Source organism: Megalobrama amblycephala, linkage group LG3 (genome assembly GCF_018812025.1).
Source record: "Megalobrama amblycephala isolate DHTTF-2021 linkage group LG3, ASM1881202v1, whole genome shotgun sequence".
Lineage (NCBI taxonomy): Eukaryota > Metazoa > Chordata > Actinopteri > Cypriniformes > Xenocyprididae > Megalobrama > Megalobrama amblycephala.
The window spans coordinates 46,178,427-46,203,241 of record NC_063046.1 but is presented as its reverse complement, the minus strand read 5'-3'; the positions used below and the strand labels follow the sequence as shown (position 1 = coordinate 46,203,241).

Here is a 24,815-nt window from a genome sequence, read left to right as displayed (position 1 = left end):
TAAAGTATTACCAACAAACATCTTCTGATTTAAGACCGAACAAGATCAGGGTCAAATCGTCATTCCCTTAATACTTAATGTGGAGATCACATACCACCATAGTCAATTTCTTTTGAGGTCTGGAATTAATGATTCTGATACATCAAATACATTTTAACAGTCACTGGTCACCACCTACTGGCAGAACAGTGTAACAACATTAGTTTCAACATTCATTTAGCTACTTATTTTAATTGCTGAAATCAGTGTATATTCAGACTATAAATTGTTATTGCAATACTTGCATTATTATTTAATGTTTGCAACACAGATGTAGCAATAGTATGTTGTTGAAAACACTTTGTGAAGCTGTTTAAAACATATAGCTTACATGACCACTGCTTTCAGCAGCAATGCAAAAGCAGGTTTAAATATTCTGGTATGATTGTAATTTCAAAAGGTTTAATAGACATAACCGAATCGTTGTCATTTAGGAATAAGATTGCGTTCTTTTGCTTAATCGTGCATACACAAGAGCTTAGGTATTTTTGTATGTCATGTTTTATACCAGACCTCAAAAGAAATTGACTATGGTGGTATGTGATCTCCACATTAAGTATTAAGGGAATGACGATTTGACCCTGATCTTGTTCGGTCTTAAATCAGAAGATGTTTGTTGGTAATACTTTACAATAAGGTTGCGTTAACATTATTTAACTGCATTAGTTAACATTAACTAATAATGAATTGCTCTTCTTCAGCATTTATTAATATTTGTTAATGTTAATTTCAACATTTACTAATACGTTATTATAATCAAATGTTGTATTTGTTAACATTATTAAATGCACTGTGAAGTAAACAACCAACAAACAGCTGTATTTTTAACGTTAACAAAGATTAATAATTACAGTAATGTATTGCACATTGTTAGTTCATGTTAGATAATACATTAACTAATGTTAACAAATAAAAACCTTATTGTAAAATGTTACCTATTTAAAAAAAAAAAAAAAAATTCAACACAAAACGTATGACCACAATAACTTTAAGAAACATTTTTTGTTTGTTTGTTTAGATAAATAGGGGTTTGACCTGTAATGTGATGCAGTTAGACTAGGTTACATTTGATAAATATTATTAAATTGTGAATAAATAAAATACATATCTTTGTCGAAAGAATTCCAGGCGCAGTTCACTCTCAGCCAATAAGATTCCACGTAGCATTTTCATGGATCAGTCGTCTCTTCTGATTGGTTTATAACTTTTGACAGCGTTTAATCCAAAAGCAAATTAATTTCTGCAAGAGCACGGAGAGATTCGTGAGCGCACATGTGCAGTTTGAGCGCGCAGGACACGTTTGAGCACGCAGGAAACAGTTTGAGCGTGCACACGCAATATCTGAGCGAGAGGAGAGGCAGTTCATAAGAGAGCACTGTATATTTGAGCGCGCGCGTCCAGATTTGCGCGAGAGCAAAGGAAATCCGCGCGCGAGCGGACAGATTTGCGCGAGAGCAGAGGAAATCCGCGCGCGAGCGGACAGATTTGCGCTCGCGCATTACATTGATATGCTCTCGACAATTGACAGTAAAATAACGCCATAATGCCATAGGTGAAAAAACAAAAGAAGCAGAGCGGGCGGAGTTAATGCAAGCGAACGGTGATCATCGAGTTTTACTATTCCTATCGTGCGCAAAAGTAATGCAAACAAACTTCAAATCTCAAGAACTGCTTGTAGCCTTGCACATTCGCATTTAAATAACATAGCCTATTTCAAATCATTAACAAAATATGAACTATCACACGAATGTTTTCTGTGACGCTTAAAGCTTATGTTTCAGGTTGCTCCAGCTAACGCGCATGTCTCATGCGAGCGCACTTTCTTTCTCCTGTTTTTATAATAACATTATGCCATCTTGTTATATCTAAAGTTTTGGTCAGACTCGGCTCAGAAAGCACAGAAATGACCGCAAATAAGTAATGCTAACGTCAGCGGCCATGTCACTGAACAAGCAATCGTTATTATAGTTCAAAAGGGCAAACAGTCAAAGTTATTTTATTATGTGAGTTGACTCGAGTCTCGAGATACAACGAAATAATGCAAAACTGCAAAGTCGCATTTGTCATCGTGACAGCAAGAGAACTTTTAAAGCTGGAATAATGAGTGGATTAAGCATTTCAATCGGCAAGAGAGGAATAACGGATGAACTTTCTTGGCAAGTGCATCACAGTCAGGCAGGCTACAAGGGAGAAAGATATAGCCTACTAATGTTAGGTAAGACAACACGTTTTATTTTCGCAACTTGTTTATTGACTTATTAATAGCAATTGATTCTAACGGCCGCTGAAGTGACGCGATGACTTTACCAGTCGGCGATTGGCTCTTATCTAGAAGGCGGGACTTATTCCGCCATATTGCGCGTTACACTTTCTCCCATTTCTCCCATTTCTGAAGGATCATGTGACACTGAAGACTGGAGTAGCCTAATGATGCTGAAAATTCAGATTTGATCACAGGAATAAATTACATTTTAAAATATATTAAAATATGTTTTATATATATGCAATATATGCTTTTTTTTTTTTGTATTATGAGCATAATACACTTTAAATTAATAATAAAATTCATTAAATTCATTTAAAAAAAATCAGTAAAATCTTACCAACCCCAAACCTTTGAACTGTAGTGTACAAATTATATTATCAGCATAACAATTTGAGTGAAACATAAATTTCTTAATTTCTCTGCAGATTCTGACCATTTAATTAAATGACCTTAAATGAAAGCAGCACCCGAGCTGACATGAACTTCAAATGTCTGTCAGACCTGATGATCATCTTTTGTACAAAATCCTTAATGATGTCACAAATGTACTTACTGTAGGCCTACATTTCACTATATTTCTGATTCACTTAACATTTATTTATTCAACAATCAAAATCTTAAAACTTCATTAAATTAGATCTTGAATTTATTTTTAACATGGTTATTTTTTTCTTAGCAATTCTTACAAATGTAAAGATAAAAACAGATCAAAGTAACTGATTTGAGAAACTGATAAAACTCTTGGATCTGTACTATTACACACTGCTCTGCTGAATTTTTTTTCTAAAGGAAGTACATTTGAGATTTGCCACAAACCCACAGTCCTGATGTCCAATCTCTCAATTGTAACATTCATTCTAGAGAGAACAGTATGATTATATAAACTTAATTTCACAAGAGGATACCATTTCATGATCTTCTGAAATACATCTCTCTAGGAGTGGAAAACTACATTGTGGTAATGTTACTTCATCTGTTCAAGATCAGAGATAACATTTAATCCACCATGATAAATATAGACATGCATGTAACACCTGCTGACTGTCAATCTGAATGAAAGAGCAGTTGACAGTGTGAAAGTATTAGGCACTATGGTAACAAGGTCATAGGAATATATAGGCAAGCTACATCTGCGTAAAACATGTTATTTAATATGTTAAAGCTGTTAGGATGTTAAAAGTTTGATTTAATGAGTGCTGTACCCTGTTCAAAGAACTGCTGAGGATTTAAAGAATTTGATGCCAGTAGGTTTAGGAAAAATGTTATTTATGCTTCATGGTCCTCACAGTAAACAAGTGGGGAAGCCCCTATCATTTCAGCAACTCCTCTGGGAAGTTCACGTCACGCCTCTTTCGGTCAAGGACTCGTGTCCTGTGTTTGTTAACAGATGTCAGCAGTTCTGCCATTAGGATAATTTGAGGGGATGCATTCTTACTCATTTGCTATTTTTATCCTATGCTTTTGCTATTTTTAATCTTTCTTGGGTTTTAAAAATGACAGCTTATTAAGCTACAGTTTCGTACAAGTGACTAAAAATGGGTTGAGGTTTCATTACCCAGCACTGCACCCGCTTTACTTCAGTCCTGACCTAGATACAACTCCTGTAACCCCATCAAGAGGACTCAGAAGCAGCCGTTTAAATCGTTGCCCAAAGGTGACGAAAAATAAATACTATGAATGTAATATTCTTATTTTATACTAAAGGACAAAAGTCACTGGGTTCTTGTCTTCTTTTAAAGGCCAAAGAGTATACATGTATAACATTTAGATTTTTCTATCATGGTATTTCAACGAAAGAGTGACATTTTAATCACATACGAGCCTGTGCGTAAGAAGCACTTAACTGAACTTAAATGCACCCTGAGCTTCAGCACAAGTAGGCTACTGCAGAATTGGACAGTAAATGACCGAAGGCCATAAAAGGAGTATATGACCTCATTGCAGAGTAGGAGGCGGAGCTTGTGAAGTGTGTTTATGTCAGACTGGCAGAGGAGAGGCAGAGCCATCAGTGCTGGGCACAGAATCTGAGTCACCATCCCACACAAAGACACACCTGCTCCCTGTTGTTAATATGAAGAACAACATGTGAAACATGAACATCTCAGTTTGAATAGTTTTATTGTAATAGGTTGAACGTGGTAAAATAAATGCATGTTATATACCAGTCCAAATAGAAAGAGTCTATGAGTGGATCATTATTGCTGTGATTATTATGTTTCTAGCATGTTATATGCTCGGGAACAGCTCTTCTAACCCTAATTGATGGAGTGTGTAGCTTTTCATTTCTTAAACAACCTTGTTGTATGGCCATATAGGATCCTGTTATCCTGTTATCCAGGATAACAATGTCAAGATTCATCAGGCTCAAATTGTGAAAGAATGGTTTGGATGGAGCATGAAGAATCATTTCCCACATAAATTCATCAAAAGTCTTTGGGATGTGCTGGAGGAGACTTTACAGAGTGCTTGACTCTTGCATCATCAATACAAGATCTTGACCAAATATTGATGCACCTCTTGCTGGAAATAACATCACAACATTCATTATTCATTATTTCCAATAGGGCTGCACGACTTATCATGATTAAATCGCACACAATTTGGCAAAGGCTGCGATTATTTTATGCGCAGCTTGTCAGAGCTGTACGGCTCTGTGATCAGTAGTAAATGCTTCTCCATCTGAAAGCCAGAGGGCACTCTTGCGCAGAAACCCAAAATATGCCCTGACGCAGAAGATAACACATGTCAACTCAAACTCTCAGTGCTTTCAGATGGATTAGCATTTGGAGCCATACTTCATTAACAAGCAGGACATTAAAAAAATAAAGTAAAATAAAATAATCGCAGCCTTTGCGATTTCATAATCACATTAAGATCGCGTTTAAGCGATAATCACGTTTAAGTTCAATGTTATTTTTTTTGTATGTTGCGATAAATCGTGCACCTGAATTTCCATCAAGAGGTGCATGATAAGTGCTTCCCCCCTTAAATCCATGTTTTGCTAATAATTATTACAGATTCGGGTCTTTAGCGACCCAGATTATATCTAACACAGATGGCTCTCTAACTGCTGCAATGGTATAAAACTTTCTTGATATTTTAACAACAGTTACAAAAGAATAAATTATAGCATATTTTATTACATTTTGGAACTTGGAAGGGTTCCATTTGAGCAGATGCTTTTTACCATCATCACTGTCATTGTCAGAGCTCATCTCCTCTATACATTCAGCATCTGGTTCATATTCTCCATCTCAACCATATTCTCTAACTTCAAAATCTGCAAAATCAATAGTTTGATCGCTGACAGCTTCAACAGATCCACCATCAAGTCACAATGATATTAATGTCATTCTTTTGTATTATGCATTGTGTATTCTTTTGTTTTATGTAATTATGAGTGAAACATCATGTCATCATTAGGCATCAGACATTACCACCTTGAGGAATAAAGGTGAATTGCACTTATTGAGTCAACAATAACTCAATTATTGTTGCGCAGAAAAAAAACAAAAAAACAAAACATTATTACCAGAGTTGCCAGGTTTTCACAACAAAACCCGCACAATTGCTTCTCAAAACTAGCCCAAAACTAACCCAATCGCGTTCCGGGAGGTAAAATCTGCATTTTGGGGTTCTCCTGGTATGATTTGCATTTCAGGGGCTAAATATCATGTTATTTGAGGTCGCTTCAACCTGCGGACATGAGAAACAACCCGTGGCAACAGTGTTCACATAGCCAAATTCTGCAGGAAAACCACAGACTTGGCAACACTGATTATTACATACCTCGGGTCACTAACAACCCTATAGAGTTTTTACAAAATATTATTTAAAAAAACCCCCAAAACATTCTTTTATAATTTTATTTTTCTCGTTATATTGCTATAATGTCATTTTAAAAAAATGAATGAGGAGGAGGGTAGTAAATAAGGTCCCGAGGTATGCGTTTAAGTATTACTGTAATAAAGTAATAGTGTAGTGGATGCAGTGATTTCAGGTGGTTGAGCTGTTATGGCTACTTTGAAGAAGGTAGAATATAAGATTATATGAGAATATATTCACTACGGTTCAAAGGTTTGGGGTCAGCTATGCATTAAATTGATCAAAAGGCACAGTAAAGACTTTACAATGCTACAAAAGATTTCTATTTTTCAAAAATTGTAATAATATTTCAAAATATTATAGTTTTTGATCAAATAAATGCAGGCCTGCTGAGCATATGAGATTCTTTTTGAAATCATTTAATCATCTTACCATCCCCAGACTTAGTTATACTTTATATAACAGGTAGTTATACTTTACTGTTTTTCAAAAATATTGAAAATAAAACACATATTATACTAAAGAATTAATAAGTGTGCCCAAACTTTGACTAGTAATATATTGGACAATATTGTTTTTCAAATATTTATAATGAATAACATGTTCATAATCTTTGAATAAATATATTTTTATATTAATATAATCTGTATTATAAATGTACCTTGTTTAAAAAACAGATTATAAATATAAATGCATGTACCACTCTGAATAAGCAAAAGAGTATTGAAGAAAATAAACAAATACCGCCACCTAGTGTTTGCCAGATTCTAGTTACTAAAGCTATTATTGCATATTATGAAGGCACCCTATTGCTGGATATTGTTTATTCTTCTTTCAATGTCCAGTTCCGTTATGTAGTGGATGGGGATTGACACAGATCTGGTGTGGAGTTTGGTCTTAGTGAAGGGGGAACATTTTCTTTGGAGGTCGCCATGGGTGGCAAGTCAAAGATTGGTGGCAGCTCTGTTGTTGGAGTGGCAGGTGAGTCTGAGAAAGCAGGGGAGATTGTGGATATAGGAAGAGTGTAATGAGGTTCCTCTTCTGGACCTGTCATGTCCCCACTGAGCACAAGCTCATCCAAACCCACCCCCTTCAGCTCACCATGCCGCGGTCCAGCGAAAAAACGCATAATGCCTTGAACCTGCTGCAGTTCCCAGAAGCTTTCCAGAACGACAAGCAGGACAATCAGCCCAAGCATCAGGTAACCTAAATGGTGATTCAATAAATAAATAATTTTAAATATAAACTATAATTAGATCATGCATTGGTTTGTTGACTTGAAAAATATGCTTAATCCAAATAAAAAAATACTAAGAGGAAGTGTTAGGACTTACAGGAGGTTGCGAACTCCAGCCCCTGACGTGCTGCTAGGCTTTGCGTCCTCCCAGGCAGGTAGTCAACCAGTCCAGTCGTGCTAAGTGAGATAAAACAAAAATACAGCGACTCCAGGTAACTCCAGTCGCTCTCCAGAAGACAGAGGGCACCAGCGGGTATTAGAAAGAACAATGTCGCTGTGCAAAAGGCAAGCACACTGCAGTGCAGCAACGCAGCATGGTTGCGAGACAGTCCCCAGAAGAATTGAAGGTTCTGAATAGGAGTGTGTGTTACCCAGGGCAGAAGGGCATGAGTGAGGCTTGACAGCAGCAGCATGGTGAATGGGATGCCCACAAGACAATAAACAACACAGAACACACGGCCCTCATCCGAAAGGGGCACAGTGGTGCCATAACCTGCAAATAAATTATACAGCAAACTGTCACTATAAAAAAAAATGGTGCTATATAGTACTAAAAGTGGTTCTTTGGCTTGTAATCATAGGGGAACCACTTTAAGTGCTGTATAGCACCAAATCTTGGTGCTTCAGTGGTTCTTCACCAGTTCTTCACTGGTTATAGCACCGCTACTGTATACAGAACCAAGCCCCTGTATGGTTCTTCAGTGGTTCTTCAGTGGTTCTTTGGGGTGGTTAAGGTGCTATATAGCACTGCTACTGTATACAGAACCAGTTAAGCCCCTGTATGGTTCTTCAGTGGTTCTTTGGGGTGGTTAAGCTGCTATATAGCACCACTGCCGTACAAAGAACCTTTTAAGCCCCTTTAAAGGTTCTTTACGAGCCAAACAACCACTGTTGGTGCTGTTTAGCACCATTTTTGTTGAAGAAATAAAATGTGATTTGGCATCTCTTATGGGTTCTACATAGCACCATTTGACAAAGGTCAAAAAAGTGATTCCCCTATGATTAAGAGCCAAGAACCACTTTTAGTGCTATATAGCCTACACTGCATGATACTGGTAGACCAAATCAATGTCAAACAAAGTTCTTTAGTTAAGTTGAATATTAATAAGATATCAAATTAAATATGAAAAATAGATAAATAAAGCTTGTATTGAGTGTGTAGACTGAAATATTAAGATTACATTTCTTTTAAAATAAACTATAAATAAATTATGCATTTTGTAAGTTGACTGTACATTTAATGTACATTAACTGTACAAAAAAAATGAATAATTCAACAAGTTCTAAAATATAAATATATTTTGTATTGAGTTTGTAGACTTAAATATTAAGATTAAAATAAAGAAATACTTAAAGCTAAACTATAAATAAATCACACATTTGGTTTGTTGACTATATACACAAAGTTCTAAAAGATAAAATAAATTTTTTGTACTGAGTGTGTAGACTTTAAAATCATTTACTTTGATCTAAACTATACATACATTGTGCATTGGTTGACTATACTCAAATGAAAGTTCTGGATAAATTGTTCGAAAGAAATAATGAAGGAAAAAGTTCAGACAGACAGATAGAATAAAAGATAGACAGACAGACAGACAGACAGACAGACAGACAGACAGACAGACAGATAGATAGATAGATAGATAGATAGATAGATAGATAGATAGATAGATAGATAGATAGATAGATAGATAGATAGATAGAATAAAAGACAGACAGACAGACAGACAGACAGACAGACAGACAGATAGATAGATAGATAGATAGATAGATAGATAGATAGATAGATAGATAGAAAAAAAGACAGACAGATAGACAGATAGATAACTCCACTGTCCACCTTCCACATACTGAGCTATTTACCAGCTTCTGACATTACGCAGCAGATATTAGACTGTAATTGGTCCACAAGTGAAATAATTAGAATATTCAATAAGCAACTAGAGCAGTTTTTTTAATGTTTGTGTAATGTGTTCAATCAGTTCATAGCCTACATCTTAATTCCTATCTGACTGCTCACCTGTGGTCGTGAGGAAGGTAATGACGAAAAACAGCGACGACGTAAAGTCGAAGTTGCATTCATCGCTGTCGGATTTCAGTACGGCCACGCCACGTTTACTCGCAGAAAGCACGTTCATCAACAAACTATCCAAACTGTTTTCCTCAGCACACGGGTTCTCTGCCAAAAAACGAGCTTTTAGTTCACGGATCTCTGTAACGAGCAAATTCTCCTCAGGTTGCTCCAATATCATCAAAACAACAGCACCGATGATAATCAAGAGGCCATAGGCCATCATCATGAAGGTGAACGCGTGAGCACGCAGAAAAGTCAGATATTTATCCGCAAAAATTGCCATTATTAAACTAGTTTTGTTTGTGTATTGCCTCAGTATGGTAGAATATGGGGTGCTGCATGTGTAACCAAACCTGGGCTCTGACATGGAGAGTTCAACACCATACTGAAAGTTTAATGCAACAGGTCAGCAGGCATCTGTGACACCATCAACCTTCTCCTGTCTAGTACAGCAGAACCCAAACCAATTATGAGGTTGCCACAATAGTGAGATTGTACTTTCCAGTTGTCATCAGAACAGACCTTTATATTTTAAAGGAATTGTTTAAAATTGTTTAAAATAAAATTAATTTATGAATGTTTTAAAACTCACCATTATGTTGCTCCAAACCCATATGGAACAAAAACATTTTGAAAAATGTATAGAAAAGCGACAGAGTAACCAGGAGCAATCAAGCTAAAAAAAGGACAAAAAGCACAATAAATTTACCATAAAAGTAGTCAGTATGAGTCACTGACTACTTTTATGGTAAATTTATTGTGCTTTTTGTCCTTTTTTGAGCTTGATTGAAAAGCTATTGTATGGCTCCAGAAGACTTTGAACACAGAACTCTTCTTGTCATACTGTGTTCAAAGTCTTCTGGAGCCATACAATAGCTTTGTGATGAACACTGAAAACCTTAACCTACTCCATTCTCTTCACATTAGTGCATAATCCAACTTTGTACATTGTGAAGGCATCACTAGCATGATTTTCTTTCATTGTAGGAAAAACAAAACATCCAGGACCTGGTTAACCTTTTTTTTTTTTTTTTTTTGTCTCCAAGGCAGTGGTTCTCAGCCAGGGGGCCACAACGGGGGCCACAACATAACTTAAAATTATTTAAAATAAGACAAAGGAAACAACTAAAAAGTTATGCCAAGCTCTAAAGTATTTTGTTGGGTAGAAATTGTGAGTGGTTGGGGAGGCCTTGGAGGGCCTTGAAGTCAAAAAGGCTGAGATTATGGGACAAAGTGATGAGAAAAATAAGAAATGGGAGAAAAAGTTATATTTAATTGCTTTTGCGTTCACTCACAATACTTTTGCATAGAGTATTGTGTTCCCTCAAGAAACCTGAAATTTGTTTGAAAAACGTTTCACATTGTGATATAGTTTTTCCTCCCACCAAGACATATAAGTAAATAATGACAAATTTAATTTCGGGGTGAACTGTCCTTTTAAAAACAGAATGCTTTATATCAATTCAAATGTATAATGATTTAAGAATTATTCTCCAGAACATCTCTTTTTTATATACAATTTTTAATAACACATTTTAGGGTTATGCATTAAACACACTTTTTGTGCTAAATTAATTAAAAGGGATCATGGCAAATGATGTTTATGTTTGGGGATCATGGCAAGTGATGTTTATATATTTGACATGCAGCTTATTACCAGGCCTAAAAACTGAAAATCTTTGCCATTATAAACATCAGTTTAAATATAAAATAATAAAAATATCTTTTGAGTACATTACATTATTTATTTATTTTTATAGGCCTACATCATTACAAAAAATGTTCAACATGTAAAAAAAAATTTGGAAAAAAAGGGACATTGACTCTCTAAATACTCTAAACAAGGCAATTGTATAGCTGCTATAAGTACATTAAATATGATCTTAAACTATTTGTTTTCAGGTTCCATTATACTATCTGCAGTAGATTCTGACATAACTATGAGAGAATTCAAAGTTAATGCTGCTGATCAGAATCAGAAGAGTTAGAGTAAAAACACCAGTTGTTCATTCAAAATTTCCCAAAATAATACTTGCCTTATTTGCATAGAGCATATAGAACTTTTCACCAGTAATTACTAAGATGCAGTCAGTAGATCAGATGTCACTGGGTTCACGTTTCTCAAAACGTCACAAACATCGTCCTTTGATTTTAAAGAGGCAGATGAAGTGAGTAATGTGAACACGTCCAGCGGCGCACAGGTTTGCTGACCCTCCCAATGACCGGTAACTTGTGGGCGTAGGCACGAGGTGGGAGGGAAGTAAGAGGCGGAGTTGGAGTAAAGCTCGTCTGGAAGCGTCGTCCCTGACAGCGTCGTCCCATCTGCCGCCCGCCAATGATGAAAGCAAATGCGGGAGGTCCAGCCTGAGGTGGCGGAAAACGGGCTTTAGGGAAAATATCTCGGGATTGGCTGGTTGAACGTCCTGGACGTGATGAAGATGACCTGGAACGTGAAACGGAAGATGAGGAAGAGCGGGCAAGAGATCTGCAGACACGGGACAAAAAGAGACCACCGGTGAGAAATGCACGCAACTCAAAATGATTAGTCACAGTTTTAAATAACAAGACTTGCTAAAGTAGGATTGGTCAGCAACATTTAAGGTAGGACTTAGGGCAAAAGATCAAGTCGTCCACCAGGAATTCTACTGCTAAACATGGTTATTTTAAAAATAAGTTCAAGTAATGCAGGCTGATGGTTTCAACAAAAGCATATACAGATTAACAACCTCATAGCTCACATTAGGTCTGTTTTTAACAATCAGTTCCCCTATGGAGAAAATGAATAGGATTTTTACTTCCAGAACCTGACTGCTGCACTCAGTCATTTGTCTCTTACCTCCCCGGGGCGGTGGCAGCCAGACTGGGCGGTTGTGGTTCTGTACGTGGGCTTCCATCTTGCCGTGGGCTTATGTTCATACTGGCAGTGAGTTGGGGCATTTTGCGTGTACTTTCAAGATTAGGGGCAACACTCGCTGGCTCTTTCCTGCCCTCTAGTGGTTGGCAGGGACCTGTAGGTGGGGTGCCACTTAGTGGCGGGTCAGTGCTGAAGCGTACAGCCAGACTGTCTCCAAAAAAGGAGTAGAGTTCACAGTACATGGCAGGAAGAGATACAGGAGTCCACTCTTCCCATGGGCAGCCGGCTCCACCTGCTTGTAGATGGCTTGCAATGCCAAGAGGAGGTTCAGAAAGGGGTTCAGGAGGTGGGCTGAGGCCAGGTGAGTTTTCTCGGAACCCGACAGCCCCTGCAGCAGTGCCCGGTAGTGCGGCACTTCCTCCTTCTGTTGCCAAGGTCAGACTGAGTGCCTTCATCTTCAACAAACGTTCTACTGCCACCTTCAGGGAGGAAATAAAGTGGTCACTGGAGGTTTGGATGCGAGACATTAGGGTTGGGATAATGGACTGTTGTATGGAAGGTAGGGCTGCATGATTAAACAAAATAAAACCTGAAAACGTGATATCACAGTGAAACATTACATTAGTAATATTTCTTGTTTAAAATTTTAAGTTATTAATAATAATAATAATATTATTTTACAGTAAAATTCTTGTGTTGATATATAATCACAAATTATGCCAATTTAATTTAGTAATAATAATAATAATAATAATAATAGTAATTTTTTAATTGTTAATTTACAGTAAAATTCTTTTATTATTTAGTCATACTTCTTATAATTCTTTTTTTTTTTTTTTTTTTTTTTTTTTAACATCTTTTTTGGACTAAAATGTCTGTCCCTAATGAAAGATGTCATAGAGTCTTCATATTGTAATTATTATTATTTTATGGTCATATTGACATAAAATAAAATAAAAAAAAATAAAAAATCGTGGAACCCTAGTAACGCAATTAGATTCCCACCCCCCCAAATCATGTGGCCTTAAAAGGTTAGTTCACCCCAAAATGAAAATTCTGTCATTAATTACTCGCCCATATGTCGTTCCAAACCCGTAAGACTTTCGTTCATCTTCAGAACACAAATGAAGATCTTTTTGATGACAGAATGTTGTCAGATTTCCTTTCATAGACTGCCTTTGCAACTTCCACTTTGACACTTCAAAAAGTTTATAAAGAGATCAGAAAACTAATCCATATGAATCTAGCGGTTTAGTCCAAATTTTCTGAAGAGAATCGATCTCTTGTTATAATGAAAAGATTTAAAGGTGCAATATGTAAGAATTTTGCAGTAAAATATCCAAAAACCACTAGGTCAGTGATATATATTTTGTTCACTTGAGTACTTACAATATTCCAAATGTTTGCAACTATTTGTAAATCTTGAGAAAATTGCAATTTTAACCAAGGCTCCGGGACGTGTGAGGAGTCGCCTGTCAATTGCGTCATACCCGCGTTACCCCTCGGTTTCTGGTTTTATTTTGTAGAAACCATGGAAACACCAAAGACGCTTTAATATATTACACATTTTAATAGGCAAGGGAACATCTGTTTTGATACATTTATAGACAGAAAACAAATTATTTTAGTCTTAATTTAGTCTAATTTTCTTGATTTTTTTGCGAGTATCATGCTTTACCCTGCCTCAGAGAAAAACACTATTTTGTGAAGTAGCTAACATAGCATAATCAGATGCAGCTTTATTTTTATTAAGAGTAATACATAATTTTCTCCATCATATAATAGGTTTTAAAATTAATTGCATGCCATTTATCAACACAAGCCATCCAGCATTTATTAATGATATTCTAAAATCGATCTATCTTACTGCAGTGTGCAACAAGTGTCTCACAGCAGCCACTGAGTGAATGCACAGAGTAACGTTATAACATCATTTTCAACACACTCGAATGTATATAATAATAAACAGAGCTGCGTTACCTCATACTCGGAAAAGCGGAAGCGGCACCGGTGACTGCGGCATAATAATCGCTCCAGCTTGTTCAGCTCCCACAGCACTCGGTCCTGCTCTGCTTCATACTACAGTAATGTTAATAATCGCATCCATGAACATTTCTTCCCGAGTCCTATCCCTATTCTTTTCCACCGGCCGTTGAGGTGAAGACCACATGTCCCAAGATTACGCGCTCAAACTTGGCATCATCAAGCTACACCTTTGTTTTGAATAGGCTTCTAGCGACCTCTAGCGGACAAAATTATTATTACATATTGCACCTTTAATTTAGACTTTTACTCGCATGTAAACATTGATCAGCGAACATAACCAAACCTGAATAACACACAACAACAAACGTGCAGCGTAACACATGAGAATGAACCTGATTGATTACCCAAAAAGATCTTCCTTTGTCTTCTGAAGATGAATGAAAAGTCTTACGGGTTTGGAACGACATGAATTAATGACAGAATTTTCATTTTGGGGTGAACTAACCCTTTAATGGAAGGTGTCATGGAGACTGCATACTGCGTTTCAAAATGTAACAATGAAATTATATCAACATCCTGAAAAGAAACGTATGCACCATGGTCAATGTCTAAAGTACTATACTTACCAGAATGGCTCCATAGACTTTGTGACCATCTGCTTTCACCTGAGCGTTAGACACAGAGTAATCATCTAACACAGCTTGTAAATTCGCCCAATAGGCAGGGAGGTGAGGATACAGCACACGTTCAACAGCCTGAATCAAACACATACACACAAACAGTGCGCATTTAGTAGTAAAAAGTGTCTTTGTGTTTGTGGGTGTTATGCAGTCTGCGGTTTACCTTCCAGCCGAGAGCATGCAGACCAACTACAGCTCCATAGTGGGAACACAGAGGTCGAACTGGATCGGAAAGCACTTTTTGCAGAGACAGAAGGATCTGATGGTACAGCCCACTCACAAGATCACCATGTGTCCTACAAGTCAACGTGGGAAAAACCACCAGTCAGACCAATTTTATGAACTGGGTAAATTGATTAATTAAAGATTAAATGCAAAGTAACATTTTGTAGAATAAAAGGTTGTAATTTTATAGGTTTCATTTTACTGTAGGAAACTCAAGAAATACCAGAAAATGTGGCTGAGCAGAAGGGCTGCGTAGTCTCTCAGGGTCCAGTGATCATTGAGGGGGTTGATGGAGGCAGCCAGAGGCTCCAGGATGCAGTACATGACACTAGACACCAGACTTCGCACATATGAGCCTAGATAAAGGTACGGGTTCTGCACCAAACTCTTTACCATGTGTAGGAGCCTGTTTAACTGGTCCAGATCATGACTTACTGACTTTACCTAAGAAAAAGAGAAAATCATAGATTATAGGTTCAATGACATGACATGCATATTGTTGTGTTTTAGTACATTTATATAATACATATTATTTTGTTTTGTTACCCTAAATCCCCAAAATGGCAGGTGATGCAACTGTCCAAACAAATGAACTGACGAGAAAACTATTTAAAATGGTGTCTTAATAAAAAATAAAATAAAAAAAATACTATGGCATCTTTATAGGTTTGAAAACTTTCATATAAAGAAATTGTATAAATATCAATAGTTTTAAAGCTGTTGAGATAATTGAAAAACTTTTGTCCAACAACTTGTATATTCTCAAATGTCAGGGTGGCACAACTGCAAATATGGCTCTTTTATTATGAATTGACAAGGTAATAACAGTAAACATGATAATGCATCATCCAGAGGACCCTAAATGATTCTTGTGGCATAGTGAAAAGGGCTGTAGATCTCTCTCAAATACTGGTAAAAACTAATGCTAATGCTAATTTTAAGTATGGGTAGGTTGGTACACTTTCCATGTCAGGTGGTACAACTACAGTATATACATACAACTATTTCCTTGTACTGCCTGACATAAAAACAGTCAAAAAATGAATTTAAACACTTTGAAATGTTATTTAACAACTGAAACTGGTTCATGACTCAGTTTTGAAGCTTTATTTGTCAGTGACACTATAATATGGTCATATAACAAGATTCACTATTTTTTACAGCAGTTACAAAAAATGCATTAATATTTGAGGTAAAAATTGAATGACGACATTTTTACTTCCTGGACAAAGCAAACTTACCCCACTGATGACGTAAACAAAGTAAGGCAAGAGGGCAGCAATCTTTGAATTGGACTGGAGGTCCAGCAAAGCCACCTGATGGACAAAGAAAAATATTATTATACTAGCAAAAAAAAAAAAACTGCTCAGTCTCAGCTGTGCTCTGGTGTATATATATTTAAATGTTTAAAAATTTTAATTAGTGAAAAAAAATGCACTACCTCAATGTACCGGGGTCTGTAGGTTTTTTAAATGAAATATTACAATTTAAAATAACTGTTTTCTATTTTAATAATTTTTGTTTCTGTGATGCAAAGCTGAATTTTCAGCATCATTACTCCAGTCTTCAGTGTCACATGATCCTTCAGAAATCATTCTAATATGCTGATTTGCTGCTATAGAAGCATTTCTAACAATTAAAAACAAAACAAAAAAAATTACTGACCCCAAACTTTTGAAAGGTAGTGTGGGTAGGTACCTTCATGAGATGTGGGTCTTCTCCTAAAATGGCTCGTGTTATTTGTTGGTAATACTTCAGCAGATCCTCTGATAGAGACTGAACAGCAGTGGGAACTATCAAGAAACACACCGTCAGTACCTTACAGTTACATGTTATAAATAAATCAACACAGAACAGAGATGAGAGATTGAATATTTACAGTATTTTATTTTGATGATGACAATTTTTTTTTTTTAAATAAATGAATAACACTGTGTAATGATTGTAAAGTTTTTAATGTGCTTTCTGAGATTTCTTCAATACTGTATTGCATAATATGTAATGTTTTTGTTTATATTGAGGCATTTAAATAAAATATAACTAATTAATTTTAATAAATTAAAATAAAAGGAGTTTCACTATATTTAGAGAATACAGGCCCAGCCCTGATACAAATTCAACGTACAAATCATTTTAAATAAGAAGAAATTCAGATATTTGAGGTTTACCTGTGCCTTGAGGTTCAAGATTGCCTTTCCCATCAAGATATGACACATTCACTGCCGATGAGACAAAACAGATGACATAAATCTTTTTAAAAAATGCAAGATCTGAGTAAATTTCACTAATGATACCTGCCTTACCTCGAACCATCGTCTCTGCACAGCCTTTAGGGATGTTTGTAGCAAGTGCCAACTCCACCAGATTTATCTCCCGATCCTCCACAAAGAAAAGCTCTCCTTCCTTTAGTGGACGGAACGGTAAGGCATCTTGCGCACCGTAGCCGCAAACGGTCTGTAATATATACTCTCCATATGTGTATCAAAGAACAACACATTCACATCACATTAAAAACGAATTCAAAGAGATACCTCAGTATTGCTCCACCGCAGCGCTCGATTGAAGTCTTCCACGCTCAGCTTCCTTCTCTTTGCATGTCTCATAAACTGTGAGCTGTTCTGTAGTGGGACAAACAAAAGTACAGCCTTTGGTTGCTTCTTTGCAGAATGTTTGATATTTTTTTGCAAAGACCTTTCCTTACAAATGCTTTAGAGGAATAAAAACAAACACATGCAAAACATCATCAACAAAAGCTTAAACTGGAAACACAGACATGTTTTTTGACCATGTCACATTTTAGAGACAGTACAGTAGCACACATCCACCTTTAAAGAAATAAACAGCTGCACAGATGTATAAAAGTAGGTAAAACACAAAAGGCATTCAAGCTGATGTCAAATAACAGCTTCAGATGGAAACCTTCTTAAATAATAGCACACAGAATTGCTTTAAAAGAATAATCAGACACGTGCATGTATGGAACATGCAACGCATGCACAAAAACATCTGAAAATGAAAGACGTGAGCATGCAAGTGACTTGAACGGAAAAGCTTGCATGGAACAAAAAGATAGCTTTATACAGTAACATACAATGCATGTAAATATGATGTATTATAAAACCCAAGATGAAAACATATGAGACCTGTGTTGCCTCTCTGAGGCGGTAACACACATCCTCAGCCAGCAGAGCTGCCACCTCTTCGCTGAGCTCCACTCCGGTGCTCTCGGCCATCAGTTTGATGGACTCCCGGGGCACCTCAGCGAAGCGCCGTTCCTCCCTCTCCGTCATTTTCACGTTAGAGAGATCACTAAATAAATACGCTGTTAAAGTACATGAAAGGAGCTGAAGCGACAAGAATGCGTCTGCATCAATCTCTATTCAATTCTCCTCGATAGGCACACTTATAATCAAAAAATGGGGCTGAAAAGCATGCACCGTACCTTCTTATTGGCGATTCGTGACTTATCGATTCATAAATAAAAGTTAATTTCTATTTTGCTAGCGTTGTGTGTCTATATTAGCACAAGCAGCTAAGCTCTCCAGACTGTTTATACAACACACTGGTGAACTTGAGGGAAGCAGCTGATTGGCCATGAGCTTCGCGCATGCGCATGCATTCTTCCTACTAAAGGCGGTGATTTTGATTCACTTTAGCAACCGAATCTTTTGAATCGTTTCACTAATGACTGATTCGCTTAGTAAAATTCCGAAACGAGCCAGCCATTAATCGTTTGGTCTACAAAAGTGTGCTGAGGTGCTCCGCGGGAAAGTTTAGGGAAGAAAAAAAAAAAAAAAAGACATGATTTTAAGACGAATCAGAATTTAGAATCATTTGTTTTTCCAAGCTAAAATTATCTTCAGGTTAATCAGTTTTTATAACTGGTTTCACTTCATTGAAAACATAGCCACCTTTTAAAGGGGTCCCAGGTAACCCCTGACTTTGATAACATTTGATTTCTTCAATTTCCACCACTGACTGAAAATTACAAGTTACAAATCAGGAAAACTAGAAGTTAGAAGTGGCTATAATCCTTGGCTAAACTGTCATGGTACTTCATAACATACCAAGAACTACAGTTTAGACAGAACCACTTTCAAATGCTCTCCATTTGTCAGAAGGTAGTATTACTAGAAAAGACAGTTGCGCATCAAATCCTTTAAGGAAGTTTTATTGAGATCCAAGGATGCTGATGTTTCTAAAATAATTTAGGTCATTTAGTTTAAAAATCATTAGGTTAGAAACATTCATAGTCAATCCTTCATATATACACACACAGTAAAATAAAGTCTCAATTTACATTAGGGTTTCATTCAGTCTGTCAAAAATAAGTGGCCTCTGAAGTACAAGACAGACTTGAAGAAAATAAAAACACTTGAGAATCAGTCTCAAAAAGCAGTTAAAAATAAGTGGCAAAGAGACACTGTACACAGTTACTAATAAAAACAAGTTAAATATGAATTTGGCACAGTACAGTCACAGTTAAAGCTTATTGCAGTTAACTTCTGGGATCACCAAGCCACAGGCGTCACTGCATCTTGAGGACCAGCATTGGCAGCTTTCTCCAACTGCTGGAGCCTAAGGGCCAGAGGTAGCAGCAGGTCATTCAGATGTTGGCTGCTAAAGGTGAAGGCATTGTTGGCCACTGCTTCTACTGATGGTGGCGTGATTGGACCAGATCCATCAGGGAACACCGGCGAGGCCAAAGCAGATGGAGGGGAAGAGGAAGGCGGAGATGGTGAAGAACACGTTTCAGAGTCGGGCGAAAGAGATCCTGCGTTGGTCACCTGAGGCGGCCAGGTTGTGTGGTTCAAGTTGAGACCTTTGATTGTACTGGGAAGCCCATGATGGAACCGGCAACGGGTGCCATAGAGACAGAAACCAAAAGCACTAAAGGTGCGACAGAGGGCGCCGCGAGGCTTCCACTCTTGGGATTGTGACGGAGGCTGCCAGGTTCTCTCTTCCTCCCCACCGTCTGATTCAGAGCCACCCTCAATGTGCAGAAAATGGCACCTGGTGCCAAAAGGGCAAACCCCAAACGCACGATAGGTACGACACGGTACATTCCTGCGCCGGGGACGCACGGGCCTCTGCTCTTTAAGGTTGTGCACAAACAGACAACGGGTGCCATAAACGCAGTAGCCGGCGGTGTGGTAGGTACGACACAGCTCGGTTTTATACTTGGGATGGCGGGAGGGTACGTGGAGATCGTGGAGGCCGTGGGCAAACTGGCAGCGTTCGGCATACTTGCAGGTACCCGTCTCAGCATAGCGGCTGCACAGTTCTGTCTTGTAGCGGGTGGAGCAGAGCCAGGGGGTCATTGGGGGTGATGGAGACTCAACCAAGGGAAGCAAGGCCTCAGCAAGGGACAGGCTCCCACTCCCTAAACCCTCTGCCTCAGGGTAGAAAGCCTCATTCTGGCCTTCGGTGGGGAACAGAAACATGTCATCTTGACTGGTCTAGAAGAGAGAGAAAGAGTTGCTTTTTAGGACTTAAAGTGCAGTAAAGTTTACAACAGCCGAGAAACCATTTTTAGAAAACATGGTATGCATTTTACGATTAGTAGAAGTTATAATCACTTGTAGTAGCAAGGAGTCTTAACTATCGTTACCATTACAGTTACGTTCTCTAAAAGTAATTACATCAGTGCAATTAGATAACTTTTAAAAGTAATTGCATTATTCATTTCTAATCATTTTGTTAATCCAATATCAACCTCAACCAGTTGAACACAAAACTGCTCTTAATTCTTCCAAAGTTATAAAACTGCATAAATACTTGAGCAGACCATAGTATTTAGGTTACGTTTAAAACATTTTAGTTTTAGACAACTGATTGTTAAATCCACTTTTTATTAGAGCAAGTTGTTGTAAAGCTTTGAGTATTTAATGCCATTACATCAGAAGTAACCAAGTTACAGAAAATTAGGAGTAATCCTTCACGTTACTTTTTCAAGGCAGGTGATTACAGCAATTACCTTGTAGTGCATTACACTAAACACTGGTAAATAACGTAAATAAGTAATTGCTGTTACGCCATTTTTAAAAATAAATTGACACAAGTGGTGCAAAAAAAGAAAAAAAGACAAGTACGATTTTTTTTTAAAGACAAATAACTTACCTCAAACATCGCTGTGCGTTTTTAGACTAACTGTTACTTTGCAAAACACAACAGCAGCTCAACTAAACGCAGGATTTGATGTTCAAAAAGTGACGCTAAAGCAACAAAGACACCTGACTGAACTCTGGACAAACACTTGGCTGCCTTGCCTTATCCCAGGTGAAAGACGCGGACTACACCCTGTGCCTGGCAAGTCCCACGTAACGACAACAGTTCGCCCTTTGGTTTTAAACCTGACAGCATTCCTTTCCCGCGTCCCCTTTAAAATGTGAATCAGCTGTGAATCGTGAACGTTCAAATCAGCCAATCAGGTTTGACTTTGGTGGCCGTCAATCTAATTTGGAACCACCAGTGTGAAGCGATGATGCGATTGTCTGCTGCGGGTGTTTTGAATTTGATCCAATTGGGATATTGCCGTTGCCTTGTAGGCTACTTGTAGGCTCTACTGGAATAAACATTTGACAAGTAGCTTGATAGCCGACTTCAAAGGTCAATCTCCGAATATACACACAGACCCATCCTGTATCAATCACCGCATCACACCTCGAGCTGTTAATTCAGCGTTTGTCTGTGAAGGGTAGATCAGAGTCTTTGTGTTATGCTTATTGTGAGGTTTAAGATGAGGATGTAGGCCTACATTTACTCAGCACACAATAAGCATATCCTACTGAACTGATTTTATGTCAAGTCACCTTTATTTATAGCGTTTTATACAATACATATTGTTTAATAGCAGCTTTACGTGATAAATGATACAGGCCTGTTTTCACAGACTAGGCTCAGCCTATACCAGGATTTAAGTAGCTTTTATAAACGTTCACTAGAAAAAAATAGCCTACTAGTGTACATCTTGAGACAAAACAATGGCACTGACATATTTAAGATCTGTCATTTACTTTCAGTTAAAATGGCTCAAACATGCATTTTAGTCTAGGACTAGTTCAAGTTAATTTTTTCATAAAGCACATTTAAAAACAGCAACAAGACCATGACCAAAGTGCTGTACATTAAATCAAACCGTAAATACATAAAACATATGAATTTAAAACCAAAGAAATTACAGATAAACAAGACCATGATAAAATGTAATAAGAATGGGATATTAGTAGGCCAGATCTGTGTGTTTTTAAAAGTGACTTAAATATGGATAGGGAAGGTGGCACTCTAATCTCAAGCGGCAGATTGTTCCCTAAGCGAGGCCTAACCACAGAAAAAACTCAATCTCCTCTGTTTAGTCTGGACTGAGGAACTAAAAGGAGATTCTGATCACTGGATCTTAGACTTCTAGTGGGAGTATAAAAATGCAACAGCTCTGAGAGATAACTATAGGGGCTTGGTTATGTAAAGATTTATATACCAGTAAGAGAACTTTAAAATCGATTCTAAATTGAATAGGCAGCCAATGGAGGGCCCTCAGTATGGGCGTGATGTGGTCACATTTGTGACTATTTTGGGGAAATCTAGCAGCAGTGTTTCGGACCAATTGTAGGTGAGAAATTTGTGACTTTGAAATACCGCAATATAGTGAGATTCAGTAATCGTGAAGTAATAAAAGCATGGACAGCCATCTCTAACGTTGTAGAATTTAAAAAGTGTTTGATTTTGGACAGCAGGCGGAGTTGGTAAAAACTGGAACCAAGTACAGAAGAGATATGTTTGTTCAATTTTAAAGACTCATCAAGAAGGACTAGCTTAAACCTTGTCTGTGAAACCGGGGGACAGTGTTCCTTTTAAAAGGAACTTTTGAAAATAAAGATTTCAAAAGCGTTCATTAGTTATATAAAAAGTTATTAATAGAAGATTTTTAATCAGCAAAGCAAGGGAGGCTGATGTCGGCTACAGATTAATTTTTATAGAGATGTACAGTACAGTTCATTCAATGATATGTAGCTACTGTCTTGAGGTTTTATATTGCATTTAATTCACACAGCATGTTTTCCACAGTCACAGAAATGTTTTTTTAAATATGCATTTTCAATGTTACATCGTTTAAATCATTTAAAGTTACACAGTCGTACAAACATATTGAACCGACAGCATGCCAGGGCCGCAGCCACCCGTGTGAATGAATTTTTAGCTGTATGGAAGAAGCTGCTTATGTCAGACCAGTATTTGAATTCTAATGAAGCAGTTTTTGACGTCTTTGCTTATATATATGCGCAGAGGAGTGCCTCTGTACAAGGTCATGGCCATGATAGCATTCTTACCAAAGGAATAAGACATGGTCCAGATGACCTTTCATTCTTTAGATATTTTAGCTTAGTTGAAGTTTAAGTAATATTGACATATAAGTAAACATATACAAATATTAATAACAGATTGGAGTATGCATGTATGTTATTCTTTTGATTAATGTCTCATTAATTTCTTTATGAATTCTTATATATTCATTTAATCATTATTCATCGTTATAATCTTTATTTCACATTATTCTTTTACATGTTATTGATTTTCTTAATCATTTAAAAAATTTCTACTATATGCTGATTATTTGATAATTTCCAAATGTAAGCTCTTGGTGTCTCTTCTGTGCTGTAAGATCGAGTGGGTTTATTTTCCATCAAAATTGATTACGTGATGTTCCTTTGTATTAAAATATGTCTGTTTCCATCTCTGCAGACATGAGATAATGCAAGATCTGCAATATTCTCTTAATATTAATATATATACAGTAGTCAGCATTTGAAGTGGATCAAAAAAAGTTCATCAAAGTTGTCCTAAGAACTAAGTCGTCCTAAGAAGATGTTTGTAGGACAACTTTGATGATAGGTCTTGATCCACTTCAAATGTTGACTACTATATGTGTGTGTGTGTGTATATATATATATATATATATACATGCTCATATATATACAGTACAGTCCAAAAGTTTGGAACCAATATTTTTAATGTTTTTAAAAGAAGTTTCGTCTGCTCACCAAGGCTACATTTATTTAATTAAAAATACAGTAAAAAACAGTAATATTGTGAAATATTATTACAATTTAAAATAACTGTTTTCTATTTGAATATATTTCACAAAGTAATTTATTCCTGTGATGGCAAAGCTGAATTTTCAGCATCATTACTCCAGTCTTCAGTGTCACATGATCCTTCAGAAATCATTCTAATATGCTGATCTGCTGCTCAAGAAACATTTAATGTGTACAATTGTACAAAATATTTGTGTACAATATTTTTTTTCAGGATTATTTGATGAATAGAAAGTTCAAAAGAACAGTGTTTATCTGAAATCTAATCATTTGTAACATTATAAATGTATTTACTGCCACTTTTGATTGATTTAATTCATCCTTGCTGAATAAAAGTATTCATTTCTTTAATTTCTTTTCAAAAAAATAAAAATAAAAATTCTTACTGACCCCAAACTTTTGAACGGTAGTGTATAATGCTACAGAAGCTTTGTATTTCAGATAAATGCTGTTCTTTTGAACTTTCTATTCATCAAGGAATCCTGAAAAAAAAAGTACACAACTGTTTTCAACATTGAAAATAATCATAAATGT

The 24,815-nt window shown here is 36.8% G+C and overlaps 3 protein-coding genes across 6 annotated transcripts; all 3 read right to left on the bottom strand.

Annotated features, from left to right (window-relative positions):
- Positions 1 to 4,844: 4,844 nt before the first annotated feature.
- Positions 4,845 to 9,947, bottom strand: kcnk7 (potassium channel, subfamily K, member 7). 2 transcript variants are annotated; one of them, XM_048183390.1, is made up of 4 exons: positions 9,798 to 9,947; positions 9,391 to 9,549; positions 7,465 to 7,860; positions 4,845 to 7,336 (listed from the first exon to the last, which is right to left on the bottom strand). In XM_048183390.1, exons 1-4 carry the CDS (start codon positions 9,826 to 9,828, stop codon positions 6,981 to 6,983), a joined length of 942 nt encoding a protein of 313 aa, XP_048039347.1. In that variant the 5' UTR covers positions 9,829 to 9,947; the 3' UTR covers positions 4,845 to 6,980. The 2 variants fall into 2 exon arrangements, with proteins under 2 accessions (XP_048039347.1, XP_048039346.1); XM_048183389.1 differs by having other exon boundaries at positions 9,391 to 9,929.
- A 1,228-nt stretch (positions 9,948 to 11,175) lies between these two features.
- Positions 11,176 to 18,790, bottom strand: taf6l (TAF6-like RNA polymerase II, p300/CBP-associated factor (PCAF)-associated factor). Of its 3 annotated transcripts, none has more exons than XM_048185671.1 (12): positions 18,632 to 18,790; positions 18,333 to 18,511; positions 17,721 to 17,807; positions 17,493 to 17,643; positions 17,358 to 17,408; positions 16,888 to 16,982; positions 16,431 to 16,505; positions 15,413 to 15,633; positions 15,128 to 15,260; positions 14,911 to 15,039; positions 12,281 to 12,777; positions 11,176 to 11,929 (listed from the first exon to the last, which is right to left on the bottom strand). In XM_048185671.1, the coding sequence occupies exons 2-12, from the start codon at positions 18,477 to 18,479 to the stop codon at positions 11,596 to 11,598; spliced, it is 1,920 nt and encodes a 639-aa protein (XP_048041628.1). In that variant the 5' UTR covers positions 18,480 to 18,511; positions 18,632 to 18,790; the 3' UTR covers positions 11,176 to 11,595. The 3 variants fall into 3 exon arrangements, with proteins under 3 accessions (XP_048041628.1, XP_048041630.1, XP_048041629.1); XM_048185673.1 differs by having other exon boundaries at positions 11,176 to 11,887; XM_048185672.1 differs by having other exon boundaries at positions 18,333 to 18,498; positions 18,632 to 18,786.
- A 554-nt stretch (positions 18,791 to 19,344) lies between these two features.
- cth1 (cysteine three histidine 1) lies at positions 19,345 to 21,566 on the bottom strand. The gene is made up of 2 exons (XM_048185674.1): positions 21,310 to 21,566; positions 19,345 to 20,648 (listed from the first exon to the last, which is right to left on the bottom strand). Exons 1-2 carry the CDS (start codon positions 21,316 to 21,318, stop codon positions 19,701 to 19,703), a joined length of 957 nt encoding a protein of 318 aa, XP_048041631.1. The 5' UTR covers positions 21,319 to 21,566; the 3' UTR covers positions 19,345 to 19,700.
- Between the last annotated feature and the right edge of the window lie 3,249 nt (positions 21,567 to 24,815).

Bases quoted from the DNA above. Each gene is read 5' to 3' on its own strand.
- taf6l (XM_048185671.1), bottom strand. From the start codon at position 18,479: ATGACGGAGAGGGAGGAACGGCGCTTCGCTGAGGTGCCCCGGGAGTCC. The intron at 16,983-17,357 runs GTAAACCTCAAA...GTTTCTTGATAG, and splicing joins TCTTGAACCTCAAGGCACAG to TTCCCACTGCTGTTCAGTCT. The intron at 15,040-15,127 runs GTAAACCGCAGA...TGTTTGATTCAG, and splicing joins TGCATGCTCTCGGCTGGAAG to GCTGTTGAACGTGTGCTGTA.
- kcnk7 (XM_048183389.1), bottom strand. From the start codon at position 9,811: ATGTCAGAGCCCAGGTTTGGTTACACATGCAGCACCCCATATTCTACC. The intron at 7,861-9,390 runs GTGAGCAGTCAG...ATTTATTTGCAG, and splicing joins TACCTTCCTCACGACCACAG to GTTATGGCACCACTGTGCCC. The intron at 7,337-7,464 runs GTAAGTCCTAAC...ATCACCATTTAG, and splicing joins GCTGGAGTTCGCAACCTCCT to GTTACCTGATGCTTGGGCTG.